Source organism: Hibiscus syriacus, unplaced genomic scaffold, assembly GCF_006381635.1.
Source record: "Hibiscus syriacus cultivar Baekdansim isolate YM2019G1 unplaced genomic scaffold, ASM638163v2 tig00110109_pilon, whole genome shotgun sequence".
NCBI classification, from domain to species: Eukaryota; Viridiplantae; Streptophyta; class Magnoliopsida; order Malvales; family Malvaceae; genus Hibiscus; species Hibiscus syriacus.
In genome coordinates, this window is record NW_024062593.1 from 180,566 (window position 1) to 196,753 (window position 16,188).

The 16,188-nt window shown below is 35.3% G+C and overlaps 2 protein-coding genes and 1 non-coding gene across 3 annotated transcripts; 2 read left to right on the top strand and 1 right to left on the bottom strand.

Moving 5' to 3' along the window:
* The first annotated feature begins 2,503 nt into the window (after positions 1 to 2,503).
* On the top strand, positions 2,504 to 8,342 carry LOC120214850. The gene is made up of 11 exons (XM_039212651.1): positions 2,504 to 2,870; positions 3,649 to 3,773; positions 4,034 to 4,478; positions 4,601 to 4,710; positions 4,889 to 5,672; positions 5,822 to 6,229; positions 6,317 to 6,505; positions 6,592 to 6,819; positions 6,947 to 7,289; positions 7,488 to 7,671; positions 7,757 to 8,342. The coding sequence occupies exons 1-11, from the start codon at positions 2,694 to 2,696 to the stop codon at positions 8,211 to 8,213; spliced, it is 3,450 nt and encodes a 1,149-aa protein (XP_039068582.1). The 5' UTR covers positions 2,504 to 2,693; the 3' UTR covers positions 8,214 to 8,342.
* Positions 8,343 to 8,696: 354 nt separating this feature from the next.
* Positions 8,697 to 11,062, bottom strand: LOC120214852 (MLO-like protein 4). Its single transcript, XM_039212652.1, has 11 exons — positions 10,980 to 11,062; positions 10,813 to 10,906; positions 10,300 to 10,374; positions 10,133 to 10,218; positions 10,000 to 10,049; positions 9,849 to 9,889; positions 9,604 to 9,777; positions 9,488 to 9,523; positions 9,345 to 9,412; positions 9,202 to 9,259; positions 8,697 to 9,089 (listed from the first exon to the last, which is right to left on the bottom strand). The coding sequence occupies exons 1-11, from the start codon at positions 11,048 to 11,050 to the stop codon at positions 8,727 to 8,729; spliced, it is 1,116 nt and encodes a 371-aa protein (XP_039068583.1). The 5' UTR covers positions 11,051 to 11,062; the 3' UTR covers positions 8,697 to 8,726.
* A 1,748-nt stretch (positions 11,063 to 12,810) lies between these two features.
* On the top strand, positions 12,811 to 12,884 carry TRNAR-UCG. Its single transcript has one exon. It is a non-coding gene; the product is annotated as a tRNA-Arg (tRNA).
* Positions 12,885 to 16,188: the final 3,304 nt, after the last annotated feature.

The following is a 16,188-nucleotide window of genomic DNA, read 5'->3' on the forward strand; positions in this document are numbered from 1 at the left end:
GATGATGGACAGGTTAGTGAAAGCCATAGCGAGTGGATTCCGATTAACGTACTCGCGAGAGTGTGGTTTGAAAAAATATGAAGTTACTGAGAAGAGACGGTGTTAGGTTGGCGTGGCAACTTTAGCCGAAAAGACGCGTCGCGTCATCGTGAAGCATCGCAGCAGCCTTGGTGGCTAGGCCGTAATTCAAATATATTAAAAGGATAAACTACAAGTTTAATACTTAAATTATTATATTTATTTCGTTTTGATATCTAAACTTTATTTTTTTAAGTCATAACTAATGTTTAGTTTAGGTTTCATTTTAGTATCTCATCGTTAAAAATTTAATGGTGATGTTTATGTATCATAATAAGGTAATCCCAAGTCACAATTGAAAAAATAAAAAATATCACATCAATAGTTCTATTAATTTTTTAACGGTGGGTACTAAATTGAAACATAAACTAAATGTTAGACAAAGTTTTGAAAATAACAAATTTTAGGTGCCAAAAAGAAATAAAAATAATAATTTATGTACTAAATAGTTTACCCACGTTTTAATGACGTATCAGTGAATGACAGATTTATCCCTCTTATTTAATTTTTGTGTCCTTTTCTGTCCCCACATTTTCAGCTCTTAATCGCGATGGAGGCCATTGGGCCCATCGTAAGATTCCGTCTTTCTTTAGTCAATTTAAAATGTTTAATTCGCTTGCGGTCCCTATAAAAATATAAATTTATTTTTTAATAATCTATAATAAAAATATGAATTTTTATAGTTATGGATATAAGTTATCTTCTGATTACGATTTTAAGTGATCGGAATTAATGCTTGAAATTGGTTTATTTTTTACATAATCCGTTACGTATTAAATTCTCAACCTAACTGTAACCCTTCAATAACGAAAATCACGTTATTGACTTTTAATTCTAAAATCGTTTTCTTCGTATTATCTTAACAACGAAAGTTTTGCATTCAATTATATATTTAATCCAATTTAATTTTAAATAATATCAAATATCAACATAGTTATAAAACATTAACAGGTCTCGAATCAAATAAACAAATTAATTTTAAATTTTAGATTTATTAAGATTCCATTATAAAAAATATATTTCTGGGTATATTTAATCAATATCCAAAAATTATAGTTTAATCATCAAATAACAACGAAGACGTGCGATTCATTCTTTAGCGTTTTGATTTGCGATATCATTTTATCATCAATAATTTAACTTTGAGGTCGTGGAATCGAGTCTTATGGAGGATATTTAATAATTTAAAGGTCTCCTATGGAAACTACTCTCAACCTAGTATTGAGGACAACCTATCTCCCCTTACCTCATTACATATAAGTACAAGTACAAGGATAACCAACCATTTTATCATCAATAATAAGCAAAATAAGAGAGGATTCATGCCCTAATTAGTAGCAAAGCACATGCGAAAAAGGTAGGGGAATGATTGCTTAAAGAAGTGGAAAAGACTTAAATATTGTGAAATAAAGTCAAGTACTAAGTAATTTTAGTGATAAAAATTTTAAGGTTATTTTTTGAGATTTCAGATTTGAACATTAAAATTGATGGAGCGTGAACATTCAATATCAAATAATTTAAAATTATCTTTAAACAAATACTACTTTATATATATTCCAGATTGATCAAAACAAATATTGTAAGACAAAAAGTAAATTGACATAAAAAATAAAAGATTAAATACTAATAATCTTTAATTACTACTAAAATAATTTAGTTCGTGAGTAAGGGGATGTTTGTTTGTCTCTTAATGGAATCATTCAGCGTTGAATGCTGAATCGTTCAACATTCAGCACGTTTATTTCGTACCTCTTAATGATTCAGTGCTGACTGATTCAGCAAAATATTGTTGAATGATTCAGAACCATTATTAAACAACATGTCACATTGAGATCTAATTCATACAGAACTTCTGAATGATTCAGAGGCTGAATCATTTAACATTTAAATAATTTAACGTTTAATCATTCTAAAATAAATAAACAACCACTAATTTTAAGTTTTTTTTTCTTATCCTAAAAGGAGTATTATTGCTAAACAATAAATATGTTTGGCAGTCAACCTTGTAACTAGATAGCCACCTTTTTCTCCCCTTTATTTAAATGCACCCCCCAATGCTGAAAACCTACCTTTATTCTTTCCCTTGTTTGAAAGACTTAAATATTATTGTTCTTGAAGAGGTTAATTTACTATTATCAATATTCTTCTTATTATTATTATTTTCATTATAGTTTAATGTGGACCAAACATAAATCGGGGATCAAATTGGGGAAAATTACTAATCTTAAGGACTAAATGCCGTTTTATCCCTTTAATTTGTTAAAAGTATTAACGTAATTTTAAATAAAAGTGGCGGTGGGTCCATTTTATGAAGTGGCAAACACCAGGCTAATACGGATTAAGTATAACCCAACTCTGTTTCTTTTTAAAGCTTTCAAAACAAGAACTTCAACAAGAACTTCAACAAGAAGAAGAAGCGAAGAACATACCAATTCTCTCTCATTTCTTCTCCAACTCTCTAATTCTTTCTTAATTATTCAAAAAAAAATTCATTTGATTTAATTCTGTTTTCCGATCAGTTCGGACTTTTTCGGATCGTCGTGATTGTGGATTTGTACGGGTACGTTATCTCTCTGTTGTTTGATTATTGTGAAAATTTGGTGTATGAGTAAGTGATGATGATGGAGACGTCGAAGAGTGGGAGAGCGGTGGCGATGGAATTTCCGGCGAGTGAAACGCCTTCGTTTTCGCGCGTGCCGAGGAGGATTCGGAAGAGGCTTCTTTCGGAGTGCAAGACTCCTACTGTGGAAGAAATCGAAGCCAAGCTTCGACACGCCGATCTTCGTAGACAGGTAAAACTCTAGAGTTTCAGTTTGTTCCCCCCCCCCCCCAACACAATTAAAATGAAGTTACGTTTCTAAATCATTTCTTAAAGAAAGTGTTTATTGAAACAAAATTTACGGAAAGAATTGAAGCGTTTTTTAAATTCTAAAGAATTTTCTTACAATTTAAGACACTGTTATAACAGAGTTTAAGAAGGACCGATAAATTTTCTTATATTGGATTTTAATTTTGAGTTCCAAAACTTAATTACTCATGGAGAAGAAAAATAAGTCCACAACTCCACCTAACTAAGTGGTTTAGGTTAAGTCATTTTTTATTTTAAATAAAGAGAGCAAATTAACTGAATTTTTTTATTTTTTCTGCATTTTGTTCACCATTTATTTAACTTCTTGTTTGTTTTAGTATCTGGAAAACAAATAGTCTATGATTCTATTTCCTATGTCATGTCATGGATCGTATTTAAATGAAATCAAAATTTAAAGATTTTGAAGTATTTTTCTCCCTATAGTAAAATCTTTGTTTTGAAGCTTTTTCTCTGCGTTAGGTAAAAGGGTGGGGTGGGTGTTGCTGCCTAAATTATTTTTGCAATTTTTGGTACTTTGTTTCACGTGCAAGATCTTCTTGGGAAGTTTATTTTACCATGATCGTTTTTGAATCATCTGTATCATCAATTCCCCTTTACGCGCATGCCAAATTCGGTTTATGTTATTTAATTCCACATTTCTTTTATCTGTCCAATATACAGCAATTCTCTTCACTTTTTTTGTGGTGGTTGTTTGACTGTAGCAATTTATTGAAAGTGTGTCAAGCAAGGCAAGATCAAAGCCAAGAAGCCCTTCTCGATCCTCATCAAATGAGGAAGACCTTGGTCAACGCCTTGAAGCAAGGCTCCAAGCTGCTGAGCAGAAAAGGTGAATTCAAAGTCTAGTGTCGTGCTACCTCTGATGATAATCAGTTGTTGCATGCTGACAATCGTCTTTCTACTATTATTTGAATCCAGCTGTGTCCATTTTTTTGTTGTTTTCTAAAGTTCTCCGTGTGATTTCTTTGTGCTGCTGTTATGTTATTTTAGTTGGAACTCATAGTGTGATCTTTTTAAGAGAACAAATTCCAATTCTGCTTTTTTGTTGAAGTTTTGTAATTTGAATTTTCACGGCTGGTCCATCAACAGGTTGGACATGCTGGCAAAGGCTCAGATGCGCCTAGCCAAGTTGGATGAGTTGCGGCAAGCAGCAAAAACTGGTGTAGAAAAGCGTGTTGAGAAGGAACGTGAGAAGCTTGGCACAAAGGTTGAATCACGGTTCCAGCAGGCAGAGGAAAATAGAAAGCTTATTCTGAAGGCTTGCAGTCAGCGAAGGGCAACTCTAAATGAGAGATCATCACAATCATTGTCACGGAGGATGGTTAGAGAAAGCAAATATAAGGAGCGTGTGCGTGCAGCTATTCATCAAAAGCGTGTGGCTGCTGAGAAAAAGAGACTGTCCCTGCTGGAAGCAGAGAAGAAGAAAGCCCGTGCCAGGTTTCTGCAAGCTCGACGAGTGGCTAAGTTCATCTCACATCAACGTGAGGTTGAGAGGAGGAGAATGAGGGATCAGTTGGAAGACAGACTGCAAAGGGTATGCATGTTTTATAAAATTTCTATAGTATTATCCTCCATCTTCAAGTGCAAATGTGTTTTTCTTTCTTTATATACTTTTTGCATGAATTATGTTTTTCTTATGAATTTATTGACAAAAAGGCAAGGAGACAAAGGGCAGAGTACTTGAGGCAGAAAGGAAGGACACAAAAATCTCTTCAAGTGAATTGTACCAGGATGCAAGCTGATATGCTTTCTAGAAAACTAGCAAGGTATAAGACAACTGACAGTATTGTTTATTATCTACTGTTGTAATCTTCAAAGGGTCTTTAAAGGACATAGAACATTATTATAGGAAATCATAAGAAATCACTTTTTGCAACACATTCTGGTGAATACCTGAAAGGCTAACACTACAAATGAGTGTGTAATACTTTTTGTACTATGCAGGTGCTGGAGGTGGTTCCTAAGGCAGAAGAAAACTACTTTAGACTTGGCAAAAGCCTATGATTCCTTGAAAATCAATAAGACATCGGTGAAGTCGATGCCATTTGAGCAATTTGCCCTTCTAATTGAATCATTGGCTACCCTTCAAACTGTGAAAGTCTTGCTTGATCGTATTGAGAGCCGCGTTAAGGCCTCTAGGGTTGGTGGTGCTGCCGATCAGCTATCCAGTTTGGATAACATTGATCATCTTCTCAAAAGAGTTGCTACTCCAAAGAGAAAGACCACTGCCAGGACTTCAATGAGAAGCAGAGAGGGTAAGAGAGTTATCTCAGTGAGGGAGTCTGCCAAAAGTCTTGCTAAATCATCAAGATATGCCGTCAGAGTCGTTCTTTGTGCATACATGATATTGGGCCATCCCGATGCGGTTTTAAGTGGTCAGGGGGAGAGAGAGGTTGCTTTGGCCAAGTCTGCAGAAGCATTTGTTCAAGAGTTTGAGTTGTTGATAAAGATTATTTTAGAGGGTCCTATACAGAATTCTGATAAAGAATCTCAATGTGCTTTGCCCAGACGTTTGACCTTTAAGTCACAGCTCACAGCATTTGACAAAGCATGGTGCTCCTACCTGAATTGCTTTGTGGTGTGGAAGGTTAAGGATGCTCAGTTGTTGGAGGAGGACTTGGTAAGAGCAGCATGCCAACTTGAACTCTCAATGATTCAAAAATGCAAATTGACTCCAGAAGGAGATAATACTGCTCTTACACATGATCTGAAGGCTATTCAAAGACAGGTAATGCTTGCAGCTTATTGATTAAGAAGTTTACTGAATTTCAAACATACAATTAAAGTTGGAGATAATCATGCTTCTTTTGAAGTTCTAATATATAAATGCTCTACTCTATGTTGCATAGATACTAATTGAATATTCTTATAAATCAGGTTATGGAAGATCAAAAACTTTTAAGGGAGAAAGTGCAACATTTGAGTGGATGTGATGGGATTGAAAGAATGGAAAGTGCACTATCTGAAACAAGGACTAAATTTTTCCAAGCAAAGGAAAGTGGGAGCCCAATGGGGTCTCCACTTACGTCCTTTATATCTCCAAACACCCATGGTTCCCCTAGTTCTCCGACTGCTCAAACAGATAATAGAAGTGCTCGGACTCAGACACAAAACCGTGTTGTCCGCTCTCTGTTTAAGGAGGATGGCACATCCCCTTCTAAGTGTTCTTCTACGGAAAAGAATACAGTCAATGAGAATGAATTGATTGTTAATGAATTCCTTCATGGGCAATGTGGGTTTGTTGATAACTTCAGTGCCATTGACGAAGATAAAAATAGCTTAAAGGTATGTGCATTTATAATAAATTAGTCTTTGGTAGAACAAGCAGACACTAAGGATGGGAATCAACACTTATATGATTATATATTGCAGGCAAAGATGAGAGAAATAATGGAGAAGGCTTTCTGGGACGGGATCATGGAATCCATGCGACAGGATGAGCCTGATTTTTACCGAGTTATTGAGCTTGTGAGAGAAGTGAGGGATGAAATTTGTGAGCTGGCTCCTCGCTGTTGGAGAGAAGAAATAACCGATGCCATCGATTTAGAAATTCTCTCTCAGGTACTAGAATACCTTTATAATTGCCATATTAGTGTTCTCATCTTTTAAATATTTTTTTTTCCTAAAAGAAAATTCCCCTTTTTAAGGTGCTGAAGTCAGGCAAACTGGACATTTCTTATCTTGGAAGGATTCTGGAATTTGCATTGATCACTTTACAGAAGCTCTCCTCTCCAGCCAATGATGATGAAATCAAGGCTGCTAACCAGAGGTTATTGAAAGAGTTAGCCGAGATATGTGAAGCCAGAGAGACCTCTGACAACTCTCCTTCCCTTGCAATGATTAAGGGTCTACGTTTTGTCCTAGAGCAGATTCAGGTGGTTTTACGTCTCCATTTCATATTCCTCTTGATTGAATGGATTCTTCATTGTATCACCTGTTTCAAAGGCATTGAAATTTGAGGAAGCTCTTTTCTAGTATCGTAATATGCTTTTTTCCGGACAGGTTCTTAAGAGAGATATGAGCAAAGCTCGTATAAGATTGATGGAGCCATTGTTAAAGGGACCTGCTGCTTTGGATTACCTTACAGAAGGTTTCACTAACCGTTACGGGCCACCTTCTGATGCGAACTCATCTTTACCACTGACCGTGCAGTGGCTTTCATCTGTCTGGAACTGCAAAGATCTGGAGTGGGGAGAACACCAAAATTCTCTGTCAACTTTGAAGGCAAAAGATACTTCATCTCAGGAGCTTTTTACTTCCATCACGCTTAAAACCGGTGGAAACTATAATTCGGGAAATTCAAGCCGAACTACATTTGTCAACCCTAGTGCTTCTAATGTTACAGGTTTGCATGTGAAACTGCTAATATTGTTTGAAGAGAATTTGTTATAACTCCCCAAAAATTGAAGTTAATATACTTCCTGTGAGTTAGAGACATAGGGAAGCTTAGCGTATTAGCATCAGGGGAGCTACCTAAAAATAAGCTTCCATGTCTCTTAGAGACATCCAATCACTTTTAATAATTCGTATGTTCTTTGGTCAGGCCATGAACAACCAGAATGCAAGGGAGAGACAGTTGATGTACTGGTTAGGCTCGGTTTGCTAAAGTTAGCGAGCGGAGTTTCCGGTCTAACACCGGATGCTTTGCCAGAAACCTTCACACTTAACTTCTCTAGATTGCGGGGCGTACAGGCTGAGATTCAAAAGATCATTGTAATATCCACAAGGTATTTCATATTAGATATTTTATGTAATTATGTTGCAAAATTCATCGAGTGAAAAGGATCTAATGTTTTAGTTTTTCATCTGCAGCATTCTTATTTTTAGGCATATCCTCTCGAGCGACCAAGTAGTGGCTAGCTCTGATGACATGGAAAGAATAACATCAAATTGTGCCAAACGGCTTTCGGAATTCTTAGACCGTGTCGAAGATGCGGGAATCGAAGGGATTGTTGAAACAATCAGTAGTGACAAAGTAACAGACGACACGAGGAAGGCTATGATGGCCAGGATGCTAGCAAAGAGCTTGCAAGCCGGGGATCCAGTGTTCGAAAAGGTGTCCGGTGCTGTTTATTTAGCTTTTAGAGGGATTCTGCTCGGAGGGAGTGGTACCCATGGTAGACAGTTAGCAGGAATGGCCCTCCATAGAATCGGAGCTGGTTCTTTAACCAAAAGGGTCGTGAAAGAAGCCGAGGTGTTGGTGGCTGCAGCCACGGTGTCCACCCGCGTCCACGGGCAATGGTATGCGACCTTGATTGGTAACATGTGATTTGTGAACATAATGGTAGTTTGTGTAATGTGAATAATGTGTGAAAAAAGAGAGGCTACATTTAATGCTACTGATGAACATATTATATGGTCAGATGGATTTATTTTAGTTGTATATGGTCGTTCTAATGGAAATGTTGTAATGCAAATAATGTAATTTGGTTCATGAAAAAGGAATAAATTTGTCTACATGTTATAATAAGATTAATAATAATAAGAATATATTTTGATTTTTGTATTTTTAAAATGAAGAAAAATATAATTATAATTATTAATTTCAGAATAAATAATTGATTTTGTTAATGCAAAATGAAATTAATCATTGAATTTTATTTTATCTCCGACGTTTAAAATATTTTTTTCTGGTAAAGTTTATGACTTTCATCTGAAGGCTAAACTTTAAGGTTACAATTATGTTAACTAAGATCATGTAAAGATAAACATTGTTGTTAGTTTCATGCTCTTTGAAACAACTCGTATAGTCTCAACTTTTGTTTCTTCTTCATATTCTTCTTCATCGATGGTTGATGGCTGTGATGCACTTATGTTTATCGACTCCGATCTCCGATAAGTACTCCTCCACCCTCGATGATACATTGCCTGGGGCAGTGCTGGAAGTCCCGAGTATGGCCGCCGCCTGTTCTGAGGATGTTATAGTTATTTGATTCAATGACTTCATGGATGAACTTCTCGACAAAGTGCCAACCATGACAGCATCCCTCTCGTCATCGACAATCGATTCGAGTGAGCAAACGGATCTCGCAGTATGCGAGTGCGTGGATTCACGTTTCGACTTCGCTTTCACTCTTTTACGCCAACTGTGAAGTGATTCCCTCACACTCTCGGCAACTAAGGCTTTCTTGCATCGCGATCCCGTCTGAAAACATCGGCGAAAGCCGACGTCGATGAAGCGAAAAATATCGAATGTTTACGTTATAAAGAGATGCATGAACTACGTGAATACTCGTCGAGTTCGGGGACAAGCAAACCTGTGTGACAATTACATACAAAGGCACTGTGATAGAGCTACACCAGAACTGAAGAACCCTTCATTTACCCCATAATACACATTATAGACAACAAGTGATCATTGAAGTTGTGTATAGAAGCTCAGTGTCAAAAGAAAACGTACCCGGAAACCAATCGGAAGACGATCATAAGATGGTTTTTCATGAAGCACGATCTATGCTCGAATCCCCACTAAACAAATCGAGAGTACAAAAATTAGTACAAGACCCGCAAACGCATTGCAATGCCCAAGAACTTGAAGCTTACCAATGACCAGAGAAATGTCGCCATCACTAAGGCATTCTGCACGAACAGAACGAGGAATAAATCAGATATCGATACTAAACCGAATAGTACGCAAAACGTAAAGCATAGGGTCTTACCTGAAAAATGATAAACTGTATCAACCTGAGTAATATCTCAGGTTTCCTGAACCAGAACAAATCGTTGCGTGGCTTTACTTGCGCTCCGGTAGGCTGACCAGTGATCTGTTCCTTAATCTCCAGTGCTAATGAGGAAACAACATGCTGAAGCTTCGTCCCAGCCAACATCACAAGCTTCGACATGCGAAACAAGTCACTTCTTTCTTTCTCGAAAACGAATTTCTAGTTCGAGTCAATGTACTTACAATGGCAGGGATGAAAGACAACCAGAAGTAAATATTCAATCCTGAACCACACAAGTAAATACGTATCAGCGTGCCTCTGTTCAACCGGACTCACGAATAGTAAAACCGAAGCAGATGTACAAAGAAAATGTTGCAGAGGTGAAGCAGTTACCATGAATGTTCACAAAGATGCAAGCTACAGCATATGCCCAAAGTGGCCAGCTGCAAAACTGAATTATAATTCCGTTACAGTATCCAAAACAGCAATAATTTTTCTTGAACTTCTGTTTAGCATGTGCACTTACCTAATACCAAGAATGCCCCGACACTCATCTTCCATGCTTCGAACCATATAGCTATGGAAATTATACGAAAGTGGCAGCTTATGCTTCTGGAAAACCGAAAAGAACATGGAATCGCAAACCGGAAAAGTAAGCAACATAGATAATCAAGGAGAAAGAGATAAACTCACCGTGATGAACCCTAGACGAAGTGCCAGGTAATCTGATTTCTCTATAGAGCTCCTGAATTGTCGTAAAAAGCAAAGATGTACACACAAACAGCAAAATCAACAACTAACTGACAGAAAATAACGAAGAAAGTTGCAGAATTTGTGTAGTTGATGTTGGTAATGCTCAATCCACATAGTATTAGAAATACTATTGGGAATAAGTATTTATGGTTTGGATTTCTTACTTTCTTGTTAAGTGAAAGAGAAAAGGGGACTCTGCGCACCGCCGCCGCCGTCTCGTCTCGGTTTCGGGTGTACAGAATTCGGAGCGACCATGTTAACCTCGGGAGATGGTCGGTCCGCCTACTGAAGTGATTACACACATCGTGACGAATTTATTTCTAAGACAGTGATTAATACCACGATACGGTTAATCGATTCTTTATTATATTTTCAATATATATCTTTCTTCTCAGTGCTAATGCTTCTTTTACATCAGTATATTTTACCAACAGTTGAGAACGAAGATCACACCATCCATTTGAGAATTGGACTCCTGCTCCATGGATGAGATGTGTGATGGAAAACGAAGGTGGTCTGTCGTCTCATCACTTTGTTTCTCTTCGCTACACACAAGGGAAATCATAATCGGAAAGAGAAAAACTAGTATTATGATGTTGTTATCATTTCATCACGTCCCCTGCAAGCTTCCAATTCCATCAGCTATGGAGTTGGCTTGGTTTTCCCATTTTCTCCAGCTATAGATCTGCATAGATGGAGAATCCAAAACCATTAACCACTTCTACAGTGAGGCATCGTAGATCCCAGCAAAACAAAATCATAAAGCATCCCACCACGACATTTCTGGGTTAAGTGAAAAATATTCACGTTAATATGAGATTACGAGCATCATTCTATCAAATTCTATTTTAAGTTTTTTTAGGTGAATCAAATTTATCGAATCGAATATATTTGTTTGAATTTTGATTTAAATTTAATTGAAATTGGTTATAATAGATGAATGAATGATTCACTCACCTTCCTTGATCTTCTCCAAAGAAGCAAACAAAGCTTTCCGCCTCGTTTTCTTTAACCACTACACAGATTAAAATCAAAGTCAGATGAAGGTAAAAGCAATGTAGTGGTTCAGCAGCCACATAACCAGATTTTCCTTCATGCTTTTCGGCATTTTCTCAGTAACCAAACATACTGTCTCAGAACTAAAACTAGAGATAGTTCAATACTCACCTTTCCAAATCTATAAATGAATCGTTCAACCAAAAAGCAAACAAAAACCAACACCGTAGTCACAGAAGCAACAGTATAAGTTGGAGTCTCTGCTAAAGACCTTCCTCCCATCATCTTCTCCATGTTTTTTCTTTCTTCTCACATCGAAAACTAAAACTAAAACCTTCTCACTTTATTCCAACACCACTGTTTATAAAAATGAAAGCTTTGAAGAGAAAATAAAGAAGCCAGTTGGCAGGAAGATGAAGGATCCGGGAAACAAGGAAATGGGGTACTAACTAAAGGATTTAACAATGGAGGGGTTGAAGGCAAAAACTGAGACTTTTTGTTAAAAGGTGAGAGAACGTGGGAAGATGTTTAAAAACCAAATAGAGTTTAAATTGCAATAGTCTTCGTTGTTGATCTTCACCGAATCCAACCTACTCACATGGGAAAGGGCTCCTCTCTCTCTCTTTAAATTTATGGGTGCTTCTGAGTTTTGAAGATGGTAGAGATGGTCAAATGATTTTAATTTTATTTTTTTCCATCAAAGTTTTTTTCTTTCTTAAATTTGAGTTTCTGATAAATTTTATGGAAAAAAAAGAAAAAAACAATTCAATCTAAAATAGGATAATTACTACTATAATTCTCTTATATGAATTTAATTAGGATTATTATAATATTTCTTTATATATATTAATTATTTTTAAATTTTATCAAATAAAAAAAGATATTTATATAGAGTTATGTCGAGGATAAATGTTTATCCTAAATTTTGAAACGAATTTAGGAGGAGTAATAATAATAAAAAAAATAAACACATTTAACGTGAAAAATTAAAATAAAATAATCACAAGTAAAGGAGAAAAATATTATTATAATCAACAATAAATTATAAAAGAATTATATACAAATACATCAATGTACCAAAAAATATACAAATACAGCAAATCATAGAATCTCATGTGTTATTAAAGTTTATTATTGAAGTTTTGAAATAGGAATCTATTTTCTGTTATTTTTTAATTAATATATTATTAAAGTTTTGCTTTATGAAAAATATATAAAATGCTAATAGAATATTATTTTTAAAAAATAATAAAATTTAGTGTTGACTGGAGTTGGACTTTATTTAAATAGAGCTCGTGCAGCTTAGCCGACCTACGCTATAAACCTAAAGAGTAGAAGTATTGTATATGCCCCTATATTATAATAGGGACTGCAAAACGGTTCTGTAATTGTTGTCTTGGTTCAAGAGCTACTATTGAATCTAGAAAAACATCATCTCAACTTTCTTTCATTGAAGACCGCATAGCGCAGTGGATTAGCGCGTCTGACTTCGGATCAGAAGGTCGTGGGTTCGACTCCCACTGTGGTCGTTGTTTTTACCTGTTTTTATTCTCTCGCCCAAATGTTTAAGTTTTGGGCCTGATTTTTAGTTTCAAACATCACTTATCGAGTCTGATTTTTATCAATCTAATGCTAATTCGAGAATGATACAATCATATAATCAAACATTCAATTTGGATTTTGAAGTAAAAAATTAAAATGATCCACATAAATATAAAAAATCATTTTTATTTCATAAAATAATAATTTAATTTAAAATATATAAAGGTGTGTATTATATCAATTATCCCTAAATAATAGAGGATAATTATATCATTGTCTCAAATTGACTCATATTTTTCACCTTAAATTATATCCAATCCTGAACACAAAGCTGAACTAACAAAAATCAATCCTGAGGTGACTAATGATGAAATCAAGGATGTCATCTTTGGGCAGGGGGATAATAAGGCTCTTGGGTCGGATGACTATACTTCTTATTTTTTTAAGGTTGCATGGGAGGTAATGGGGGCGAACATTATTGCTGTTGTGCGTCAGTTCTTCGTTTCCTCTTCCTTGCTCCCGGGGTTTAATGCTACAGCTCTTGCCTTGGTTCCTAAGGTCCCTAATCCCATTATGGTCAAGGACTTCAGATTTATTTCATGTTGCTCGGTGGTGAACAAGACTATCATTAGAATTCTGGTTGATAGGTTGTTGGGGTTGTTTGATGGTATGATATCCTGGAATCAGTCTGTTTTAGCTCAGGAGTTAGTTCGTGGGTACTCTCGTAAAAATTTGTCCCCGAATGTGCCCTCAAGGTTAATCTTCAAAAAGCGTTTGATTCATTGAGTTGGAAATTTGTGTGGCGTGTCTTGGAGGCCTTGGGGCTACCTATGCAATTCATTGGCTGGATTAGTGTTTGTTTGACTACCTATCAATTCTATGTCTCATTCAATAGGAGTTTGGTTGGATTCTTCAAAGGAGATCATGGGGTTAGGCAAGGGGACCCCCTCTCCCCGTACATTTTGTGTTAAATGTTATGTCTCGTATTCTTGATCTTGATGTGGTTAATGGTGTTTAATTTCCACCCAATGTGAAAAAAGCTTGGCATTACTCATTTGTGTTTTGCGGATGGTCTGTTGATTTTTTGTAAAAGCTCTATGGAGTCGATCATTGGGATTCAGAGTGTTCTGAATTCTTTTTATAGTATGTATGGGCACAAGTTTAATGTTGCTAAATGCGAACTTTATGCTTTTGGGATCTCTGAGATGGATAAGGAGATTATTCACAGTGCCACGAGATTTTCATTTGGTAACCTGCCTGTTAAGTATTTAGGGGTGCCTTTGGTGACCTGTAAGCTCACTGATCGGGATTGTCAAAGTCTTATTGGGAGGATTCAGCCTAGGTTGAGACAATGGGCGAGCATGCATCTCAACTATGCTGGCATACTTCTACTAATTCAGTCTGTTGTCTTTAGCATGGCTAACTTTTGGTGTAGACAATTGGTACTCCCTAGGGGGTGATCAAAAGGGTGGAGTAATTGTGTGCTCGGTATTTCTGGAAGGTTCAGATTCCCCATCAGTTGGTGCTAGAATAAGTTGGGGGATGATATGCTACTTGAAGTTGGAATGAGGATTGGGATTGAGGGATCTTTGATCTTGGAACAAAGCATGCTCTATCCATCTGATTCATAAGCTGCTTGTTGGGGAGGGGTCTCTTTGGGTGGCAGGGATCCATGCTTACATTTTAAAAGGGGTTGATTTCTGGCAGGTGGGGATTGGTGCCAATATTAGTTGAGGGTTCAAGAGATTGCTCAAGTTGAGACCGGAAGCTTTCTCGTTTCTTTCTGCTTCTCCTTTGGAGATGCTGAAGGTGAAGCAGGTTTGGGAAGAGATAAGATTGAGAGCTGCTCGGGTTGATTGGCATAGATTGGTTTAGTTTCCAGGCCATGACCCAAAGCACAACATCATTTCTTGGATGGCTATCCTAGGAAGGCTCCTTACAAAGGATAAATTGATTCGTATGGTGGTTTGGGTTGATGATGGTGGTTTTCACTCTAAAATATCGATATTTATCTTAGCACGTATATTTTAAAAAAGTTCTTAATTTGTATGCATATTAACTATATATATATATATTAAGTTAGTTAATAAACTTAATCGATCTAAGTGAAATCAATTCAATTAATTTAATTTACATTATAAAATCTATTGATTTAATTATTATAGACGTGAAATCATTGAGTGTCCTCAGTTGATAAAATTAGTGTTATTCTCCTTTGAGAGTTTAAGTTCGAGTAATTACATCTGTATGATATATATAGGTGGTCAACGATAAAAAAAAATTATATTAAAATATTACCTTATATTCATCTCACATATTATTAAAAAAGTAGTATAAATATAACGATAAAGTGTAAAAATAAAAAACAAAATAAGGGATTTAATTTGTGGATCCCAAAGAAAAGTAAGTAGTGGCAGTAAGAATCTATTGGAGGAGTGATGTCCCTTTCCTATTCTAGTATATCTTGTGGATTGCAACTTGTTGCAGAATAAGGATACATGTGACGTGTATTTTCTTTTCCTTTAAATATTTAGTGATAGAATAATGCAAGACAAAAGGCCAAGTAATGGAATTGTAGGTGGACCACATTAAATGGTATGAAATAATAATATATTATATCGAGTTGTGCTTAAATTTTTTTTAGAGTAAACATATATATTAAAAATATAATATTTTTTTTATAAACGAGTGATTATGAAAGTTTCGAAATAAATAAAATAAATAATATATAAAATATAATTTTGATTTCAAAGTGATCATTTACCTACTCTAAATAAAAGGTACATCAACTTCTTATTATAATCATATGAAAACTAATTTTTTATCGAACGATGGCAAATATATTTTGAGAAATAATATAAAACACTTATACTGTTATGCAATTATTATAATTTGCTCATTATTTAAATATAATCATTATAATATTTAACGGAGAATTATTGTTGTCTTAAATTATATTTTTTCTATGTAATATATATATAAGATAAGATCTTATTACACAATATTAAACTCTTTTAATTTTACACATATTTAAGATCGTGTGAAGTTTGATTGTCTTTTTATGCTTAACGTGTGAAGTTTGGTTGTCTTTTTTCATTTGTATATTTTCTTCATCTCCTTTTATTTATCAACAATAATAAAAACAATAACAACACCAATAATAGAATGAGTTAATTATATCACATATCCTTAGAATATAATGTTTATTTTAAATTAATTCTTAAACTTCTGAATATTTTAATTTTATATTAAACTATAACTCTCGTTATAAAATGGTACATAAACTTTTGA

Coding starts and splice junctions, on each gene's coding strand:
- LOC120214850 (XM_039212651.1), top strand. CDS start 2,694: ATGATGATGGAGACGTCGAAGAGTGGGAGAGCGGTGGCGATGGAATTT. Junction 4,711..4,888: donor CTTTCTAGAAAACTAGCAAG/GTATAAGACAAC, acceptor TGTACTATGCAG/GTGCTGGAGGTGGTTCCTAA. Junction 6,230..6,316: donor AAGATAAAAATAGCTTAAAG/GTATGTGCATTT, acceptor TATATATTGCAG/GCAAAGATGAGAGAAATAAT.
- LOC120214852 (XM_039212652.1), bottom strand. CDS start 11,050: ATGCAGATCTATAGCTGGAGAAAATGGGAAAACCAAGCCAACTCCATA. Junction 10,375..10,812: donor GTCCAATTCTCAAATGGATG/GTGTGATCTTCG, acceptor TTGTGTGTACAT/CTTTGCTTTTTACGACAATT. Junction 9,413..9,487: donor CGACATTTCTCTGGTCATTG/GTAAGCTTCAAG, acceptor CGATTTGTTTAG/TGGGGATTCGAGCATAGATC.